General features: G+C 52.2%; 6 protein-coding genes across 6 annotated transcripts; 1 reads left to right on the top strand and 5 right to left on the bottom strand.

Moving 5' to 3' along the window:
- Positions 1–19: 19 nt before the first annotated feature.
- N7496_002513 (SOS response-associated peptidase) lies at positions 20–1,310 on the bottom strand (the record flags this gene model as incomplete). Its single annotated transcript, XM_056695444.1, has 3 exons — positions 20–609; positions 669–1,215; positions 1,284–1,310. The coding sequence occupies 3 exons, from the start codon at positions 1,308–1,310 to the stop codon at positions 20–22; spliced, it is 1,164 nt and encodes a 387-aa protein (XP_056557656.1).
- A 304-nt stretch (positions 1,311–1,614) lies between these two features.
- N7496_002512 (TPR domain protein) lies at positions 1,615–3,066 on the top strand (the record flags this gene model as incomplete). The annotated part of the gene is made up of 1 exon (XM_056695443.1): positions 1,615–3,066. The coding sequence occupies one exon, from the start codon at positions 1,615–1,617 to the stop codon at positions 3,064–3,066; it is 1,452 nt and encodes a 483-aa protein (XP_056557655.1).
- A 647-nt stretch (positions 3,067–3,713) lies between these two features.
- On the bottom strand, positions 3,714–5,181 carry cpcB (40S ribosomal protein RACK1; the record flags this gene model as incomplete). The annotated part of the gene is made up of 4 exons (XM_056695442.1): positions 3,714–4,139; positions 4,431–4,748; positions 4,903–5,029; positions 5,102–5,181. 4 exons carry the CDS (start codon positions 5,179–5,181, stop codon positions 3,714–3,716), a joined length of 951 nt encoding a protein of 316 aa, XP_056557654.1.
- Positions 5,182–5,819: 638 nt separating this feature from the next.
- On the bottom strand, positions 5,820–6,621 carry N7496_002510 (succinate dehydrogenase assembly factor 2; the record flags this gene model as incomplete). Its single annotated transcript, XM_056695441.1, has 2 exons — positions 5,820–6,259; positions 6,336–6,621. The coding sequence occupies 2 exons, from the start codon at positions 6,619–6,621 to the stop codon at positions 5,820–5,822; spliced, it is 726 nt and encodes a 241-aa protein (XP_056557653.1).
- A 676-nt stretch (positions 6,622–7,297) lies between these two features.
- On the bottom strand, positions 7,298–8,153 carry N7496_002509 (p24 family protein; the record flags this gene model as incomplete). The annotated part of the gene is made up of 3 exons (XM_056695440.1): positions 7,298–7,617; positions 7,705–7,831; positions 7,947–8,153. 3 exons carry the CDS (start codon positions 8,151–8,153, stop codon positions 7,298–7,300), a joined length of 654 nt encoding a protein of 217 aa, XP_056557652.1.
- A 1,271-nt stretch (positions 8,154–9,424) lies between these two features.
- Positions 9,425–13,291, bottom strand: N7496_002508 (uncharacterized protein; the record flags this gene model as incomplete). Its single annotated transcript, XM_056695439.1, has 1 exon — positions 9,425–13,291. One exon carries the CDS (start codon positions 13,289–13,291, stop codon positions 9,425–9,427), a length of 3,867 nt encoding a protein of 1,288 aa, XP_056557651.1.
- Between the last annotated feature and the right edge of the window lie 4,471 nt (positions 13,292–17,762).

Raw genomic sequence — 17,762 nt, 5'->3', positions numbered from 1 at the left:
TAACAAAGCTACATTCAGTTTATTTCTTAAAAAAGTTCGTTATTCGTTGTGATCCGTCAGGTGGTTTGGATGCCCCAGCCTTCTTCATCGGCTTATTGTGTGTTGCACTGCGCGTTTTGAATTTCTGCAGCGAGGGTGAGACTGGGCCTGGATGGACCTTTTGTTTCTTGCTTTCGTTATCAGGACTTTTTATTTCCGGCGTATATTCCCTCTTCGTGCCATGCGCAGCGATATGCTCTTTGACTTCATCTCCTTCAACCTTGATACCAGGCTCTTTTTTCGGAGACGCGTCCTTCGCTTTGGCATGGGCGAAAAAGTTGGCAATGTTGCTTTTGTTTTCTTTGCTGTTCACAGGAATAATAAAGTCCGGCGAGTTATTGCCCACTTTGCCCACTTCCTTAGAGACGGGGTAGCACTCGAGCTCGCCCTCGTATGGTTTCAGAATGGATTGCAGCTCCTTCGACCAGGTCTTCCGGCTGGGATCGAGCCATGTCCTCATCTCTTCACTTCCGTAATCCATGATAACAGGCATCCTGTCATGGAGGAATTTCAGATAAGAGTTTGAAGATGTTGTAATCACGGTGTACGTGTACAGCTTCTGATCCGAGTCTATTAGACACATATTAGCCTCCACTTGCATAACCAAGGTATAATGACTCGGGTTTTACCTTCATATTTCACGCAGTCCCATAGTCCAGCAAAGCACATTAGATCACCGTCCTTGCGCCGAACGAAATGTGGAACCTTCTCTTTGCCCCCTGGTCCCTTCTTCAGCCACTCATAGAAGCCTTGACAGATAACGAGACATCTTTTGCGCTGTTTCATAGTCGTCCACATGCCGCGATTCTCAATTAACGAGTCATCGCGACAATTGATTGTTCGCAACATGGAACCATAGTCTGGCTGTCGCTTGGTCCAAAAGGGGATGAGGCCCCATTTCATGCTTTGAAGCTTGTATTTGGGCTGGCCCATGGCTGTAGTGTCGCCTGATTTCTCATTGACTTGTTCCTCTTGCTCTGGAACATTGTCGTTTTGCTCTTGGCCGGCCTCTGTGTCTCGCTCGGAACGAGACTTAGGTTCAGGGACATCGGCGCGGTAGATTGCGCCAAAGCTGCCTGGCGCAAAGTTGTATGTCTCGCGGACTTCTTCGTCCTCTGGAGCTTCATCTACTTGCATGCCTCGCTCTTGCAGCTGCTGTTGAATGTACGCCAAGCGCTGTGGATCATGGGTTAGTTTTGTCCCCCTCTCGATATGGGGCAAGGATGCCGGCTGGTAAGACTCACCACGCCTAGTGCGTAGCGCCCACACATGGCGGAGGATATTAAGATGAACTAAAATAATTCTAGCTCGACTGGTACATGTCACCGATGTGCCATTGAGAGCTTTGTTGCGAGGATGAATACGAGAAGGCAGCAGGTGAGGGTTACAAATCCATCCTAGCGACGTCATTGGGCCAAGACCGCCGCAGCGGAAAAACGGAGCGCGGCCAATTCCACCCTCACCAACTCCAACAACCTCTCGATAACCCTCCCCACGTATGATCGACCCGCCTAATACTCGTCGATTTTGCCAGCTCATATAGACCACTCACTACAGTCAATACCAACGGCGCCAATGTTTCGCGCAGCCTTGGGGCGCGCCTGCGCCCAAGCTCAAAAGCTCGTACCAGCACAGCGCCAGGCCTGGACACGATCAATATACAGCAACAATGGCCGACCAACACTGCGCCCACGATACAACAATACCAATGTCGATCTCTTCACCATCCCTCATACCCGCCACCTCACCATCGCCCAGAAGATCCGCATGAAATACCGCGAAGCGTCCAAGGGCGTCTTCCGCAAGAATCCCGTGCTGCTTCCCTTGGCCATTTTCTCCGTGGTCGGCGGTATCGCCGTTTTCGCATACGTTTCTTACGTGGAAGTCACCCGCGTCCAGCCCCAATATCACAAGTTCCCCCAGCAAGTCGCTGACCAGCTCCGTACGGCGGTGTATTATACCGAGATCGACTTGAACCCGCCCAAGGCTTTGAAGGCGTATAAGGAGGCACTTCGGACCGCTGTGGAGATGGGCATGCATCCGTTCTCGGATGAGGTGCTGGGTATTAAGTTGCAGGTCGCGATGATGCTGGAAAAATCCGGACTGGTCAAGCCTGCGGTTGAGGTGCTGGAGAGGACGAAGACGGAAGCTTTGAAATGGATTGAGGAAGGTCGTAAGGCTGAGTCTGCATTGGCGGATAAGTCGAAGGCAGGACAAGCGCCCGTGAAGGCGAATGTCTCGCCGGAGAATGCCCAGATCAACGAAGACGACCTGCAGGATGCTGAGAAGCGATTGAAGGAGATGCAGGAGTTTGAGGCGAAGCAGCGTGACCGGGCCTTGAAAAAGGTCGTCGGAATCGAGATGAAGCTCGCCGAGTTATACTCAAGCGAGTATATCCAAGATGAGAAGAAGGCCGAGGACGCACAGGTCGCTGCTGTCGAGCTATGCCTGAAGGAAATGCACCGCCGACAATCGCTGGGCTTGCCCGTTGGTGGGGCAGCTGGTGAAGGCGATAGCGAGGCATGGCTGAACATTACCGAGATTGCCACAGCACTCGCCGAACTCGCGGATACCTACACTGCAAAGGACCGCAGCGAACTTGCCATGCCGCTGTATCTACGCGCATTAGAAATGATCCGCGTTGCCGAAGGCGACTCGCCTTCCTGCAAGCAAGTCGTGCTGCTGAACAGTGTCGCCAGCGCCATGGCTGGTCAAGCGCAGGTGCCAGCCAAACCTCGCTCACAGGAGAAGCAGACTGTCTCGCGGGAGCAAACCATCGACGCTGCCCGGCAGTGGGCTCAGAAAGCCATTGATGTCGCTGCGCGTATCCAGCCACCTGTGCGCAATGAGGAGTGCGATATGACTTGTGTGGCTGCTACTTATAACTTGGGTGAGATTGCCGAACTTCAGAATAAGCCGGACGTCGCTCAGCAGCGCTATACAGAGGCCAAGTCGTTGGCCCAGGGCTTGGGCTACGAGGAGGGAGTTACTATGGCTGATGAAGGCTTGAAGAGACTCAAAAAATAAGCGCGGGTGCGCATAGAGGGTGCGCTCAATGTACATTATGATCATGTAGAATCTTACCTCAACCTATATACATAGATGCGGACGTACAATCATGTAGATCATTGGACGGAGTCGACAGGGTCCAGAAGAGGCTTATTGTTGTAACCTCAGAGCGAATTTCGGGCTTCGAGTACCACAGGCGCTAGGTGTCAGAGTCCGTCTATCGGTTCATACTCAATAGGGTAGGTAGGCCCGATGGAGGAAGTCGTCCATAGTTTAAAAGAAGTAGTATACCTTACTAGGGATAGTCATACAACGACGAACTACATCCATTCACCCCCCTACGCAATAGCAACACGGGTGAAGAAAAAATAGGAAACATTTTGATGCCTTATGTGGTATTAGAACATCACATGCCGTCACAAGATTCCAGACATTCGATTTTAATGGTGAATCAAGTAAGCTAGGCATGTCAGAAAACCTCCTGGGGCCGAGAAATTCCCTCGACCGCGAGGAGTGCTTCATTGCTCGTGGCTCATACATCCCAAACCAAACCAATGCCCATCTTGTTCTGGTTTTGAACTTTTTTTTGATTCCCTTTGGCGATAGATCAAAAAGAGGCCTCCTCCCTTCTCCGCGATTCGCTCACAATCCAATCAACAACCCATTTACGCCCGCGACATAACACCCCAGGCACGGATCTTGTTGTCGGTGTAACCGGCGAACAGGGTCTGGCCATCGGCGGACCAGGCCAGGGAGATACACTCGGGGTCACGGCTCTTCTTGCCCTTCTCAACGTACTCGGGCTTGAGCTCATCAACCTTGCTCTTCTTCTCGAGGTCGAAGATGGTGATGGAGCTGCTGGTGGCAGCGCACAGCCAGTAGCGGTTGGGGGAGAAGACGAGAGCGTGGATCTCATCGCCGGCGTGGAGAGAGTAGAGGTGCTTGGACTCGTTCAGGTCCCAGAGCATGGTGGTACCGTCCTTGCCACCGGAGGCGCAGAGGGATCCATCGGGAGAGATGGTGACGGTGTTGATGTAGCCGGTGTGACCGATGTGGTCGGTCTGCAGGCGGCAGGAGGCGAGCTCCCAAACCTAGATTTGTGGAAGAAGTGTCAGCGGTCACTTAAACACGTCCAAATCGATATGTGATATCAAGTCAAGAAAATTTTTTCTTCTGTCTTCCTTCAAACTCAAGACCATAAAAACAGGCATTGAGTTTGGGATTTCCATCAGGCATTGGGTGAATGGTTGTCTCATAGCCGCCGAGGGCTCTGAAGTAGCAAATACGTAGAATATGCAAACATCATGTGGGGGGTAGAATGAGAAAAAAAGTTGGAGGGGGGTTTTCGAGAATCGAAAGGGCGAATTGGGGGAGTAGCGTACCTTGACGAGCTTGTCCCAGCCAGCGGAGACGATGACGGGGTTCTGGGGGTTGGGGCTGAAGCGAACGCAGGAGACCCACTCGGTGTGGCCCTTGTCGGTGATGGTGAACTTGCAGTCACCGAGGGTGTTCCACAGCTTGATGGTGCGGTCACGGGAACCGGAGACGATCTGGCGGTTGTCGGCGGAGAACGAGACGGACAGAACATCGTTGGTGTGGCCGACGAAGGTGCGGGTGGTGTTGCCGGTAGCGAGCTCCCACAGGCGGAGGGACTTGTCCCAGGAGGCGGACAGAGCGTAGGCACCGTCGGAGGAGATCACCTATAATGCGAAAGAAAGACCCGCGGTCAGCCAAAGCGCTCCCAAACAATTTTCCCAATCCATCACGCCAGATTCGTTGTCGTTCCACCTTCCAATGGATTCTTCAATATCCTCGGCGTCATCGAGAGGAGGGGGTAATGTTCGAAAGACATACACAGTCGGAGACGATGTGGGAGTGGCCCTCCAGGCTGCGCTTGGGGTAGCCGTAAGCCTGCTCATCGCGGGTAAGGTTCCAGATGATCAGGGTCTTGTCGCGAGAGCCCGACAGCAGCATGTTGGGGCTAAAAGCCAATGTCAAAAGTCAGATGGTGAATTCTCGATGCGAACAAAATTCGAGGTGAATTGGCTCTTACTTCTCCAGAGAGGTGGCGAGGGAGGTAACCCAGCCATTGTGGCCCTCGAGGGTGCCGCGAAGAACCAGCTGCTCAGCCATGTTGGGAGTGAGACGATGAAGGAGAGAGGATTGGCGGAGTAGGTCGTTGACGCTGGGGAGATAAAATCGCAGAGGGAGGAGGTTGGCTGCGTGCCCGCCCAAGCCCTAAACCCGGTTGGCTGCCACCTTGTGTGGTTCCGCCGTGCCCTAACCATAAGCGAAGGTCATGTGATGGATGACGGGTCCGCCTTGTTTGTATACTTCGGGCATGGGATTAGGATTACTAAATGAATGGTTATATTATTCAATGTGCCAAGATTTCCATTGCTCTTGTTGATTAAAAACAACATGCGATTCTGCTGGGTCTGCAACTTGGTCTACAGTATATCGTCACTCCTGGCCGATCATCACTCATTCGACAACAGCTTGTCTAGGACAAAACACCTACTAAGATCGATCTAATGAAAAGAACCCTGACATTGTTTCGAGTTAACATTCCTGATTGTTCAAATCTATCAGAACGATATTCAAACGACATTGCCTTAATATCTCATCATAACCGTCAATGCAATGACTCCATTCTAGTTGATACAATCCATTCCATCCAACAAACTATACACGGGCATATATACTCCGCCCCTAGACACTCTATCATATCGTACACAGTTCCACCAACCATCCCTCTCACAAGCTCTCCTCTAGTTGAAAACCTGCACATTAGGCATGCGACCCAATCCACCACCACCACCAGCCTTCTTATTCTTAGCAGACTCAAAGCCCGTCGCACTCTTATCACGAACATGCTCCCTCAACAAACGCAGCACCTCCGAGTCCGTCCACCGCGACGGCACAGGCCGATATGCAGCCTTGAACGCACCAATAGTCTGCGCCCACTCGCCGCTCTTGGCGCCGGTGTTCTTCCACGTCTCCGTGACGGTGTCTTCCTTGGGCGGCTGCGCGGCGTCGGGAACTTCGGAGGGCGGGTCTTGGGTTGCCCAGTAGTAGATGTCCCAGTCGTTTTCATCGAGGAAGCGGTCATATTCTTGTAGCTGGGCGTGGGTCATGGTGCCCAGGTAGACGTCGGCGAATGTAGAGAGGAGAAGGTCGGATTCGAGGATACCGCGCTTGCGGCTTTGGTCTGGTGTTATTGTCAGCGCTGACTCTTGAGGTGTATGCATTAAATAGTTTGGAGTGACGGAGTTGGGGCGACGAACATAGTAGCCGGGCTCGCATGGTTGTAGTATCCTCGCCAGATCTCTTCAAGGGCTCAACCTTGAACGTAATGCCCTCCATCTCTCCCACCTCCAACTCGGGCTTCTGAGGCCCCTGGTCCTGACGACCACCAGTGAAGTGCTCAAGCTTGCCAGTGTATGCGTCCTCCGGGCCCTTGAAGCGCAGACCGGTCGTGCCGAATGTACGGGTGATTGCCGAAGCCGAGCGCGCCTTGAAGGCAGCTGGCGTAGGCCGCAGGAAGCGGCTGATGATTCGGGGAGCAGACATTGTGTCGAATCTCTATCCCTTATGCCTTGAGAGAGGTGATTTGAGCTTGGTCAAAGGCAAGCTGAAGTCTTGATAAGCTTGTAAGTTATCAATGCCGACTTGACATCATCTGGAGAAACGACCCGAAAAAAGATACCCGAGGCCTGCATGTCCCGATGTTTGCTGTGTTTGTTGGTAGGCCGCTCCACCGGATCACTGGCGATTACACAGCGTGGGTGATGTATGAAGCGGATCCACCCAAGGGTATTTAGACGGCGGAGAAGATAATCAGGGTACATACATAGAGTCATTGAATTGAATGTAAGTCATTTAATAGTGGAGATTGACCACTCAATTCCGACAGCCCCCAGGTAGAGTGAAGATTAACTACGAACTTTCCTAGTATAACAATCTACTCAAGGGACAGAGATAACGATTAGACCTCCGCGGAAGCAGGGCATGTATTTTATATCATTGAGGTCATGACTACTGGAACAGAAATGCCTAAAGACAAAGGAGAAGCCATAAACAGCCAGCACAGCAAAACCCCCCAATGCAACAGCACCTCAAATCCAAGATCGAAGTAGAAAAAAGCGGAAACCATCCGAATCATGTATGCAACTCGTCAATTCCCCCTCACGCAAGCTAACATAGCAGAAAAAATAAAGAAGAAGCACCAATCCAAGTTTTTTTTGCCTTAAATGAGATGCTTAGACCGGAAGTAGGCCCGCAGATAGACAACCTGCCAGGCACCCAGGCCAACGAGCATGCCCATCGTGCCGAAGGCGAACCACTTCACCCGCTCGTTGGTGCTCTCGTTGGTATCACGGAGACGCTGCTCACGCGCGCGGAGGTAATCCATCTCCGTGACGATGTCGGCGACCATCTCCTCGATGCGGCGGAGGTCGGTCTCGACGGGCTTGAGCTTCTCTTGCGCTTGGATGGAGGACCAGTCGCGGGCATCGGCGCCAATCTCGACATCGAGATCGATTTCGCGGGAGGGGTTGGCGATGGCGTCTACATGTGACAATGGGTATTAGTTATGTGGGCGGCGAGGACGGGCGTGTGACACATGGCAACTTGCGTGCCGATGGGGAAACTTACTGCGACCGACGAGCTGGTTCTCGAGACACACGTCGAATGCGGTGTCAGCAGTCGAAGTGAAAGCCTGGCGCACCTCGCCAACGATATCCCTAGGACGACCGTGGTCATTGCCCATCGCATCCTTGATCTGCATCGCGCCGGAGCCGTTAGCCATAATGTCCCGCACGTCACAACCTCACCAGCCCGCCTTTCTCATATCATATCATTGATCCTCATCACTCTCCAGAAAAGGTGGTACGTACGTGCATGCTGACTTTCTGGCCATCACCCTTTTGGCCGCTCACAATGGCCGTCACTACGACCAGCTGGTCCTTCGAGACAAAGTTGCGGATGCATCGCTCAGTCTTGCCCGAGTTGGCGGGGAGATCGAACTTGAGGGCGGAGGCGAGTTGCACCACAAGTAGGAAAAGAGCGAGGATCGACCTCATGGTGAATGGAGAGGAACCCATGGTTTGGCGGGATGGTCGGTGGTAAACAGGAGAGCTGTTGATGCCAGCTGGTAAGGGGACTTGGCGGGATCAACAATGTTCCGGGCTCAGGTACACCACGCGGGAAGTATACGACCACCTGCATGGGTACAATGATCAAGTACTCGGTCTTCCTTTGATTTCGAGCAAGTTTCTAGGTAGTAGCAGGTAAATCGGAATTTTGAAGTCTTACTAATGGGAGAGTTACCTGCTTTGTAGGTTGATTTGATCATGGGCTTAAAATATTTATTGGACATCTTTATGGGTACATATGTTGGAGTATATTTTGTCGCCGGGCAGCGCGCAAACCTTCGCCTCCCAATTTCATCAAGTGCTTGATTGGAAATCCAAACGAAATCCATTATTGCGGCCCGAGGCCAGCCAGATATACAGTGTAGGGGAGGTGCAAAAATCCAAACCATGGAATAGCAAGTTCTCACAATAACATTGAATGGCGCTGTTATAGGACTTGCACACAAAGTGATAGATACCTCGGCCACATGAAGAAATAAAAACAAGACCAAACCGTCCAGAATGTGAATTTTAAAGAATAAATACCGGCTAATTGATCTCTACCTACCTAGGAACACCTCTTACAGAATACACTGGATTATCAATCAAGAAAAAAAGGTATGATTTCCGAAGGGTCAAAGTTTTAGATACAAGCACACAAGTTCTTCAAAACATGGTATCTCGCAAGGATTCACAAAAAGAAAAAAGAATCGAAAACCAAAGACCTCGGTCATTTTCAAACAGAGGCTGATTTCAAGAAGAAAAGGAAAAGAAAGTTCAAGGAAAAGAAAAGGTCCGTATTAGTCGTTCAGTCCGGCAGAGAATATCGAAATATCATCCAATCAAGGAAAACATAGAGAGGCGGGTTGAGGTTCAGTTCATATCGAGAAGAGAACAGAGCACAAAAAAGGAGATAAGGACTTCCATGGAGAATAGGTCGGAAAGAGAAAAGAGCCACCTGGCTAGATAGCCGGAAAACAAAAGTAATGAAAAGGGAAAAAAAAAGGAAATTGTCACAAGATGTGAAGCTCTATACAAAGAAAGGGGTAGCGTCAAGGGGTGGAGGGTTGATAAGATGAAAGATGGACAATAATGATCAGACAAAACGATGGACATGAGAGTATGTGGATCGTTAGATTAAGCTGAAACGCTCAGAGCATGACATCGAATTTGCAAGTGAATGACTTGAGATTATGAGGGGGTTGGGAGGGGGGGTATGTGGAGGAAAGCAGATTTTGAAATTAAGCCTCCATCTTCTTGCGACGAATGAAGAAGCGTGACAATCCGCCCTCCTTGCCCTTAGCACCCAGATCACGCCCGACAGGGGGCTCTGGGGGACCGGTGTTGCGGAGGAAGTCCGCTAGGGCAGACGTTTCCGTTTGTCGGTTGGTTGTGGATGGGTGAATACCCGGGTTGCGTGCCATGCCAACCTTGTAGGAGTAGTTGGATGACTGCTGATGTTGAGAGTTGAGGGTGCTCTGTGAGCGGAGGGAGCTGATAGACATTTTTGAGGAGGGGACTTTGTCAGCGGAGGTGGAGCTGCGCATGAGTCGGGACTTCATGCCCGTGCCGTTGGGTTTAGAGGGAATGGAGATATTCAACGGCTGGGGTTGTTGCTGCTCAAAGTCTGGCGGAGGCGCGCTGCGCAGGAAGTCGATCAGACTTTCTTCCTCCCGTTTGGGTGGCTTGGCGTTGATGAGCTCTTCCAGGAGATCGTCATCATCGTCATCGTCAATGGCGTACGGGTCTGGGGCACGGCCTGGGATGCGACGTTGCTTGCGAACAGGGACGGGGCGGTCGTCATCGTCCATTGCACTGCTCATCGGCGTAGGCTTGGCCTGGCCATTGGCGCGGTTACTGGAATCCAGCAGGCCAGTCCTTGAACCAAGCGATGTCATGGATTTGTTAGGAGTAGAGCCACTAGCGAAAGAGCTACCGTGGTCCTTGTCCGTAGCGGAGTCGAAGTGAATATCATCCGAGTCGATGGTGTTGCGGAATGGTGCAACAGTACGAGGGATACGGTGCGCACCGGGCTGCGGTGGGCCCTCGCGGATGAAATCGATCAGTTCCGAGGTCTGCGAGCCTCGAGTCTCGGCAGGACGTGCTTGGAGACGGGGCCGATTCGGGTTAGAGCGACTTGTGTTGTTGGTGTTGGTGGAGAAGCTGGATGGAGGGCGAACGGGGGAGCCAGCCTGCGGCACAGAACTGGTAGGACTGGAGATTTTCTTGGTCTCGACCATGTCACGAACTGACGTTGGGGTACCTGCAGTACGGGCAACTTCGCGGGCTGGAGACTTTGGCGGCAGAGTCATGCGAGAAGCGATGGGGATATGCTTGGGCGACTCGATGGACTTGGTGCGTCCGAGGGCATTCGCGTCGGCGGTGTTTCTCGAAGACACGGACGTTCGCGGCAGAGGCTCCTCTCCAGGCGGCCCGGTATTCTTGATGAACTCGGCAAGGTCAGTCGTGTCCGTAGTGTCTGACCGCGGGATCTGTCGAGGAATATCTGGGAAATGCATCTCGCGCACACTCCGAGGAGTCAGAGTGAAATGGATAGTCTCGTCACTGTTGATCAACTTGTCTAGATCTGTAGCATCATGTTCGATAGAGCCTGCGCTACCGGATGCCCGGCTCGTCTCAGACGAGCTACGAAGACGCAGCGACGGAGATTCGGCTTGAGGTCGATTCATGAGACCCTTTAGTTTGCTGGATACTTGAGAGGTAGTGGAGCCAGCGGTGAGTGGACGCCTATCGCGAGCGCTGCTCACACTTTCTGAGCGACGAGTTTTGGTCTGAACTGTAGATGAAACAGAGTTATTTGGACGAGGCATGCGCTGGACAGCAGCTCGTTGCTCAAGTTTCGGGGACGTGCGGTTGGTTGGTGTGACCACGAGCGGACTGGGCTTGTGGCGTCGGGACCGTTGTGATCGCTCGCTACCCGTAGCAGATGCCGGGCGTGGAGACTCGGAGACGGGTGCTGCCTCTTGAACGGTAGATTCTTCAATCACAGATTCGGTGGATTCGGTAGGATCGACTGGTTCTTCGACAATCGTCTCGCTGGGCTTCTCAAGCATCACTTCGTCGTTGACAGGGGCGGTCGCAGGCGTGGAAGTCGTGACTGATATATGCTGATCGCGATCTTCAACATCGGTTTGATCGCGAGGAGAATCGATAGCCTCGACGGTGGCGCCAGATGGTGTTGGTGCGGAGTCAACCCCTTGCGTGGCTGGCGGCGTATCAACAACGGGATTCACGTCGGGCTCACTAGTCTCTGCAATGATCGGCTTTGCATTAAGAAGGGCAGGATCCTTGCTGGGCTTTCGTCTTGGTCGGTGAATCGTCGACGTCAATTTGGGCTTCTCGCACAATCCTTGTCCCTCAATCACTTCCGTATCCTTGGCAGGTCGATCATCTAGGGATGCGACCGAAACGCGCGCGCTGTGATCGGTCGCAGCCTCGTCCTCGTCGTCCTCCCAAGATCGCAAGGACGCAACAGTCTCGTTGACGGGAGGACCTGCAGTAGATACAGCAGCCGGAGCCGGTTGCTCCTCTTCCTCCTCCTGTACCACAGACATTCTGTCTTTCTCTGCAGATTCTGCCGCAGACTGCTCTAGGACCTCTTCGTGTGACGTGGTGATCGCGGTGCCAGGGGCGGTCTCTGCAGCGTCCACAAACTCCGCCGATTCGTCATCCTCATACATGGTCTCGAGCTGCTTCTTCTCCTCCGACGTCCGAGGGGACGGCTGATCGGCTGTCGCAGCAGGCTCGGTCTTCTGGGAAGTCTGGCGTGGTGGGCTGGCCGCCGCATTTGGCAAGGACCTTGAGCGGGCGTGGCGGAGACTCTTATTGTCAATGGCACCGGCGCTCAAGGGCGAACCAGTTGAACCAGGGGATCTGGGTCCTAGAGATGGAGAGCAAAATACCATGAGACTACGCGGTCGCACCTTATGCGCGACCACGGCCTCCATAGTCTGGACTTCACCCTCCAACTCGGCGGAGAAACCGGGAACTTCGATTTCCTGAACATCCCAATCGCCAATGGGCAGAGGAACTGTAGCAGGGTCAACAGGGGCAGGAAGTTCTTCAGGTAGCGGTTCCTGAGGGGTCATGGGCTCCTCGATGGTCACAACGCTGCTTTTCCGGCTGTTTGCGAGGTTCTGCGTGTACCCGCGGCGGCGGAAGGATTCGCGGGACAAGGTTCGCGCAAGAGTGGTGTTGCGTCTGCGCTTCCTCCACGTGCGCCACAATCGTCCGAGAGTCGCATTGAGAGCCAATTTCTCCATATCCAAATCTTCCACCACGAGTCGGTCGATTCGCTTGCGATCCTCATCCTCATCTGTCTCGTCGTCCTGTCCGTCGTTCAGTTTCGCGGATAGTCGGGACCGCGCCGTCTCGCCCGCGATAACGAGGGCTCGCTCGCCAATGTGTTCGATAATTGAGGTCAGGAATATGGCGGCCGCCGGGGTAATGTTGTCGACATGACTGGTGAACCTGCGGGGCGCTCCGTCGTTTTCTCCCAGGCCCTCTTGCGCAATAAACTCGTCCTCGTCCTCCTCTTCCATGTCACCCAGCCGGGTGTACACCATACAGCGCAAACGCGTCAACTTCCATGAGCGTACGAGATCGAAGTCGCCGCCGGGTTCGTGACCACCTCGGAATTCGGTCTGCTCGTCCTCCGCGCCTCCCATATACTCGCTCAACTCCTCATCGGCAGTGGCCACGACCTCCGAGGCTAGTCGCGGTTTTAGCACATCGGCAAGGGCTGGTCGGATACAGGCGAGCTGGGTCGATTTGGATCCAGCTAGGATATTGAACAAAAGGTTGTCGAGGAACCCATTCAGCAACGAGAGTGCGGCGGGCGTGACCAGGGCATTTGCGCCGGCACCCGTCTCCTCATCCTCGTGAGCAAAATCGGCGGCGTTGAATTCTTGGTCAGAAGTGATGATCTCCGAGGCAGCGGAGGAGGAGATGAAAGCCGGCGCTGGACGAACGGAGGGAGGCGACATGAGGTTGACTCGGGGGTGTTGCGAGTCGCTGGAGAGACTGGTACTGCGAGAGCGGGACAAGGTCCCTGCCTCTAGGAAATCGGATCCTTTGTAAGATTGCATCGCGGGGGAAACGGACACCCTGGTCCCGGAGGGGGATGTCTGTTCGATGACCGGACTAGTACTCATTCGACCGTCGATCGAGAGTTTCTTTGTTAATGTTTTCTTTTTTTTCTTCTTTCTCCTCGGGACTTCGGGGGGGGGGGTTCGTAAACCCTCGATCTTGATGGGTTTAGATCGGAGTCGCAGAAAGCAGAACTGGGTTGGATCAAAATCTCTAAATCATCCTGTACTTCCAAAGCGCAAGGTCAGCCTGACACACATTCTGCTGTCGTGAAAGCTGACATTGTTTTCAGAAATGCAGAGGGAGGGAGGGGTCATTCGGGGGCCTTGCGGCCATTGCGGCCCCTCTGGCTCGTTATTTTTGGGAATTTTGGGCAGTTGGCCATCGTTGCGTTTGCCCGAGCTCGTACAACGCCCATTGGGGGCGTTATGCAGGCTGAGGCCCCCGACTGACGGTGTTAAGTAAGGAAGGGGTTCTCTCACGTACCGATATGGACCGGCGCAAAAGCGAGTGATCATGCCGTCCGTATATTGAGCATCCCCGAAACGAGTGTCGTAGTAGTAGGGGGGGTAGGGATAAAGTAGTGAGATGCTGAGAGGAGAGATTTGAGAAGAGAGAGAAAGAAAGACTGGGGTCAGGAGTCCAAATGGAAACCCAATGGAGTTTAATGGCGTCAAGTGGAAAATCAAAAAGAATAATGGAGTTTAGTTCCAAATTCCGTTCTGACTACAGTCTCCGTACTGTCTGACTACTACTTTCTTGGGTGGAGACTCGCTGATTCGGGGATGGACTACCGAAGAATAATTTATGGAGCTACAAAAAAAGGAAATATGATACAAGTGTATGAAGTTATTGGAACTTAATCGAGATACTTTGTTTTTGTCGATTCCTATCCAGCGATACTCAATGTAGAGTATGGAGGACATAGCAAGTCCATCAACAATATCAACATTGCGAACAAAGGATATAAATTACCGATTAAGTATTACAGTAGTATACTACTGGACGTATTTATTAATTATTAACTACCCCCTGAGGCGGGGAGGCGTGCAGCCCGCACGAGGTGGCCACTCCGACTTTTTTTCCTGCACGATCGGCACTACAGGACGGAGTACAGTAGTACTCTCTTTTCTTTTTCTCTCCCCACCTGGAAATATTATTTACTGTTCCTTCTCTCTCAGGTACCCGTACCTGACCGATTCTCTTCTTATCTCATAACCCACCCTACACAACCACGGTCCTGCCCTCCAGCGCACTCGTCCGGGCCTATTGGCGATGAAGAACCAGGGGCAGACAAGAGTTGACCCGATCGACGGGCCCCGAGAGTGCACTAGTTAGCTCCACCATCCAAGTGGATTGTCTGGGTCAACGAGGCTGCGATACTACCAATCACGCATCTCACGGGCGTCAGATCTGGGGCCTGGCAATGGTTAGTCTTTCACGCTTTGCCCATTGAGGTCGCTCTATTGGATTCTGGTTTTTCCCGACTCGGCTCTCTCGCTGAAACGGTCCAGCACTTTGCCCCCTCAAGAGTCAGGCTATGAAGCTAACAGGCTAAGAGGTTCATACCCCTGGTCCTTTTCACACCTTTGATTTGATTTTAATGGGCTCGTTTCGTCCATACCTCCGGACCCCCCTCCAAGGCTTCGATCATGGTTCTATCCCCCTTCCACTACGCTCACACCCATGCAGGGCAACTCCCCCGGGCGCAACCACACACCAACCACCATTAGCCTTCTAAACCTTCTTAGCCTCTTATGTCCCGAAGGTGGAGCCTACCAATGTTATCTCATAGGCTCTGCACGACCTCAGGTCTCCGTCGGTGCCGTTCAATACGAAAAACACACGTTCCTCAAGTCTCGGTCTGCGTTCCATGGAACTCTCCCAGGAACGGTAATACCCACGAGGAGAGAGACGAGGATGATGGCAGCATGCGATCGTGCTGTGGCTGAGGCTTAGGCTGCAAAGGTCCTTGGGTCCTTCTAAATAATCATAAGATGCCGTGCGACAACGTGGTCTGGGCCTGGTCCCGTTTTGACACAGGCTGAGCTGATGTATGGAGTACGGAGTCTCCGTACTTAATTAACTGAGATCTTTCTTAATCTGGCCAGCCATTCACGATTTGTGCAGACATTTTTTTTGTCTCAGGCTCGTCGCGGGCGGATATCGTTTGCGCGTCCCCCCAATATCGAATTATCGACTCTGATCTCGCGCCCTATCGCTTCTCCCCGAACTCCGGGCCCTAAATGACGGCACCCTCTTGTTCCCCTGGGAACTCATCCGTGGTACCTGGCAGGTCCAGTAGATCCAGTAGTATCATATTTTTGGTTCCGGCAGATGCTCAAGGGACCGACCTAGGAAGAGACCCAGGAACGCGATACTCCAAGAGAATATGGAGACTGACTCCTGTATGTACTCCGTACTCCGTCTCCGTACTCTGTCGATCGCAACGATCATCCTACGTGGGACCCTCCAATCATCACCCCGTCCCACCCTTTCCCATGCCCACCGTCCTCCAAACTGATTTGCGGGATAAACTACGGTTAATGTTCCTCCTCAAAGATAAATGGTTTGGAACAACCGTTGATTCCAGAAAATCAAGCACACCTCAATTTTGGACCATCAGGTTTCAAACGAAATAGGGCAGACAGCGATGGAGATTAGGCTTGACGGAATACTCAGCCGGGTTCCGTGCTTAGATCCTCGTGGTTGGATGAGATGACATATTAAATGCTCATCACCACGGAACAACACGGCTTAATCTCTATTCCAACTCCGTTCTCCATATAGTTATCATAGTAACTAACCTGCCCTTCTCTTCTCACATTCCCCCAAACTGGCAAACTCGAAAAGCAATTTCTCATGTGGACCCCCGGCTCCAGGCGAGATTCAAGGAGGCGATCAATTAATTCGACCGTGCTCGCAAAGCAAAGCAATAATAAATCGATCCCCATACGCCCCTGAGATTCGGGCTCCCGAGTACCTGGATACAAATCCCAAGCCTGGATCACGCACATGTGAGAAGCCATCGTATTACTTGCACGATTCGGGGCCTTCGCTCCGGGGTTTCTAGTGCGCTAAATCGGGTCCTCCGTACTCCGTACTACCTTACCTGCAGCACTTGGTGGTCGTAGCTCATTTGACTTTGTGTACGACGATCGGCGGCGATTTTGGTCTCCGTGTCTATTAGTACGGAGCGTAGTACGACTGTACGGCGCTTCTAATATTTTGTATGGCTGTGCGGGGATAAGCGATCGCATTATTGTTGCTATGGGCTGGGTTACTGGAGTCGCTGTCATACTTCGTATAGAGTACCTTTCTCGCCCTTTGTAGGTATGTCATAACTCGAGTCAATTCCCCCTCTTTCTCAGCCGTCATTGCTTTTTCCTCGTAAGTAAGGTTTAGGGCTGGAGAACACAAATTACGGATGAGGCAGGACGATTTCTATGATGCAAGTCTGCGGCTGTGCTCGAGTCGTACGGTAGTGCGACTAACTCGCGATATATCATATCGCATCTCTCTCATCGCTCATCACAGTGCATGTCGTTTATTGCCTGGCTGCATTTGTCATTGGGTTCACCAGAAAATACATCCCTGCGCCTCAATACGCAGAATACTGATAGACTTGGGGAGTAAAAATAGGGCGCAGGGGGTGGTTCGCTATCGCGGAGAACTCGAGGTGATGTGGCTGGTTATGGTTCTGAATGATGTAGTTAGCCGCGCAATATTCGACCATCTCATCTCATATCATATTTATGTACCCTCCTTCGGGCCAATCGGGCTTGAACCAACCACGATCTAGGATTTATTTCCGCTTAGTGGTGCCAAACAGAAAATTCGATAGTCCCAATACACTCCCTTTCAAACCGCGGAGAACATAAAGTCGTCCGTCCAATAGACGCTGTATTGTACTGTAGAGAAGAAAAAGTGGATGCTGATCGCCCACAAAACCCTGCTTCCAGCCACCATAACCGGTAAATACCGCCTGCAAGTTACAAGCATAGCAACATTATTCCTCCACAGTAGGAAAGAGGGAAATAAGGATAACCAGTGTAGCCACAGTCTCAACTCCGACGAATGGCAATAGTGGGTGGAACGGTCCACTACTTCCCACTCGCGGAGGCTGTCAGAATTTGGATTTTCTTCATGTCAATCCTATCCCGGGGCTCCACACGGGTACGAAGCCAAGACTTGTAAGTAATGGCCTTGTTTGTTGGCGGGATATGGGGGGATGGGGAATAGTTTTTAAACTATCGTATAGTTGATGGGGTAGGGTGTGACTGGTGGTGGCTATTGATGTTTGAGGAGGTTGTGCCCGGTATTTGCATGTGTGAGTGATAGTTATGGTGTGCTCCATATGGACAGTGGTATTCTGTTGATGTTCAACTCCCATTTTTGTAGACAGATGCCGGTCAAATAAAGTTCATCCATTAGAGTACGACACATCAAGAACAGGGTTTCTTCTCATTC

This window comes from Penicillium cataractarum (genome assembly GCF_028827025.1).
Source record: "Penicillium cataractarum strain IBT 29864 chromosome Unknown utg000002l, whole genome shotgun sequence".
Lineage (NCBI taxonomy): Eukaryota > Fungi > Ascomycota > Eurotiomycetes > Eurotiales > Aspergillaceae > Penicillium > Penicillium cataractarum.
The sequence above is the reverse complement of the archived record's forward strand: the minus strand, read 5'-3'. Positions and strand labels throughout refer to the sequence as shown.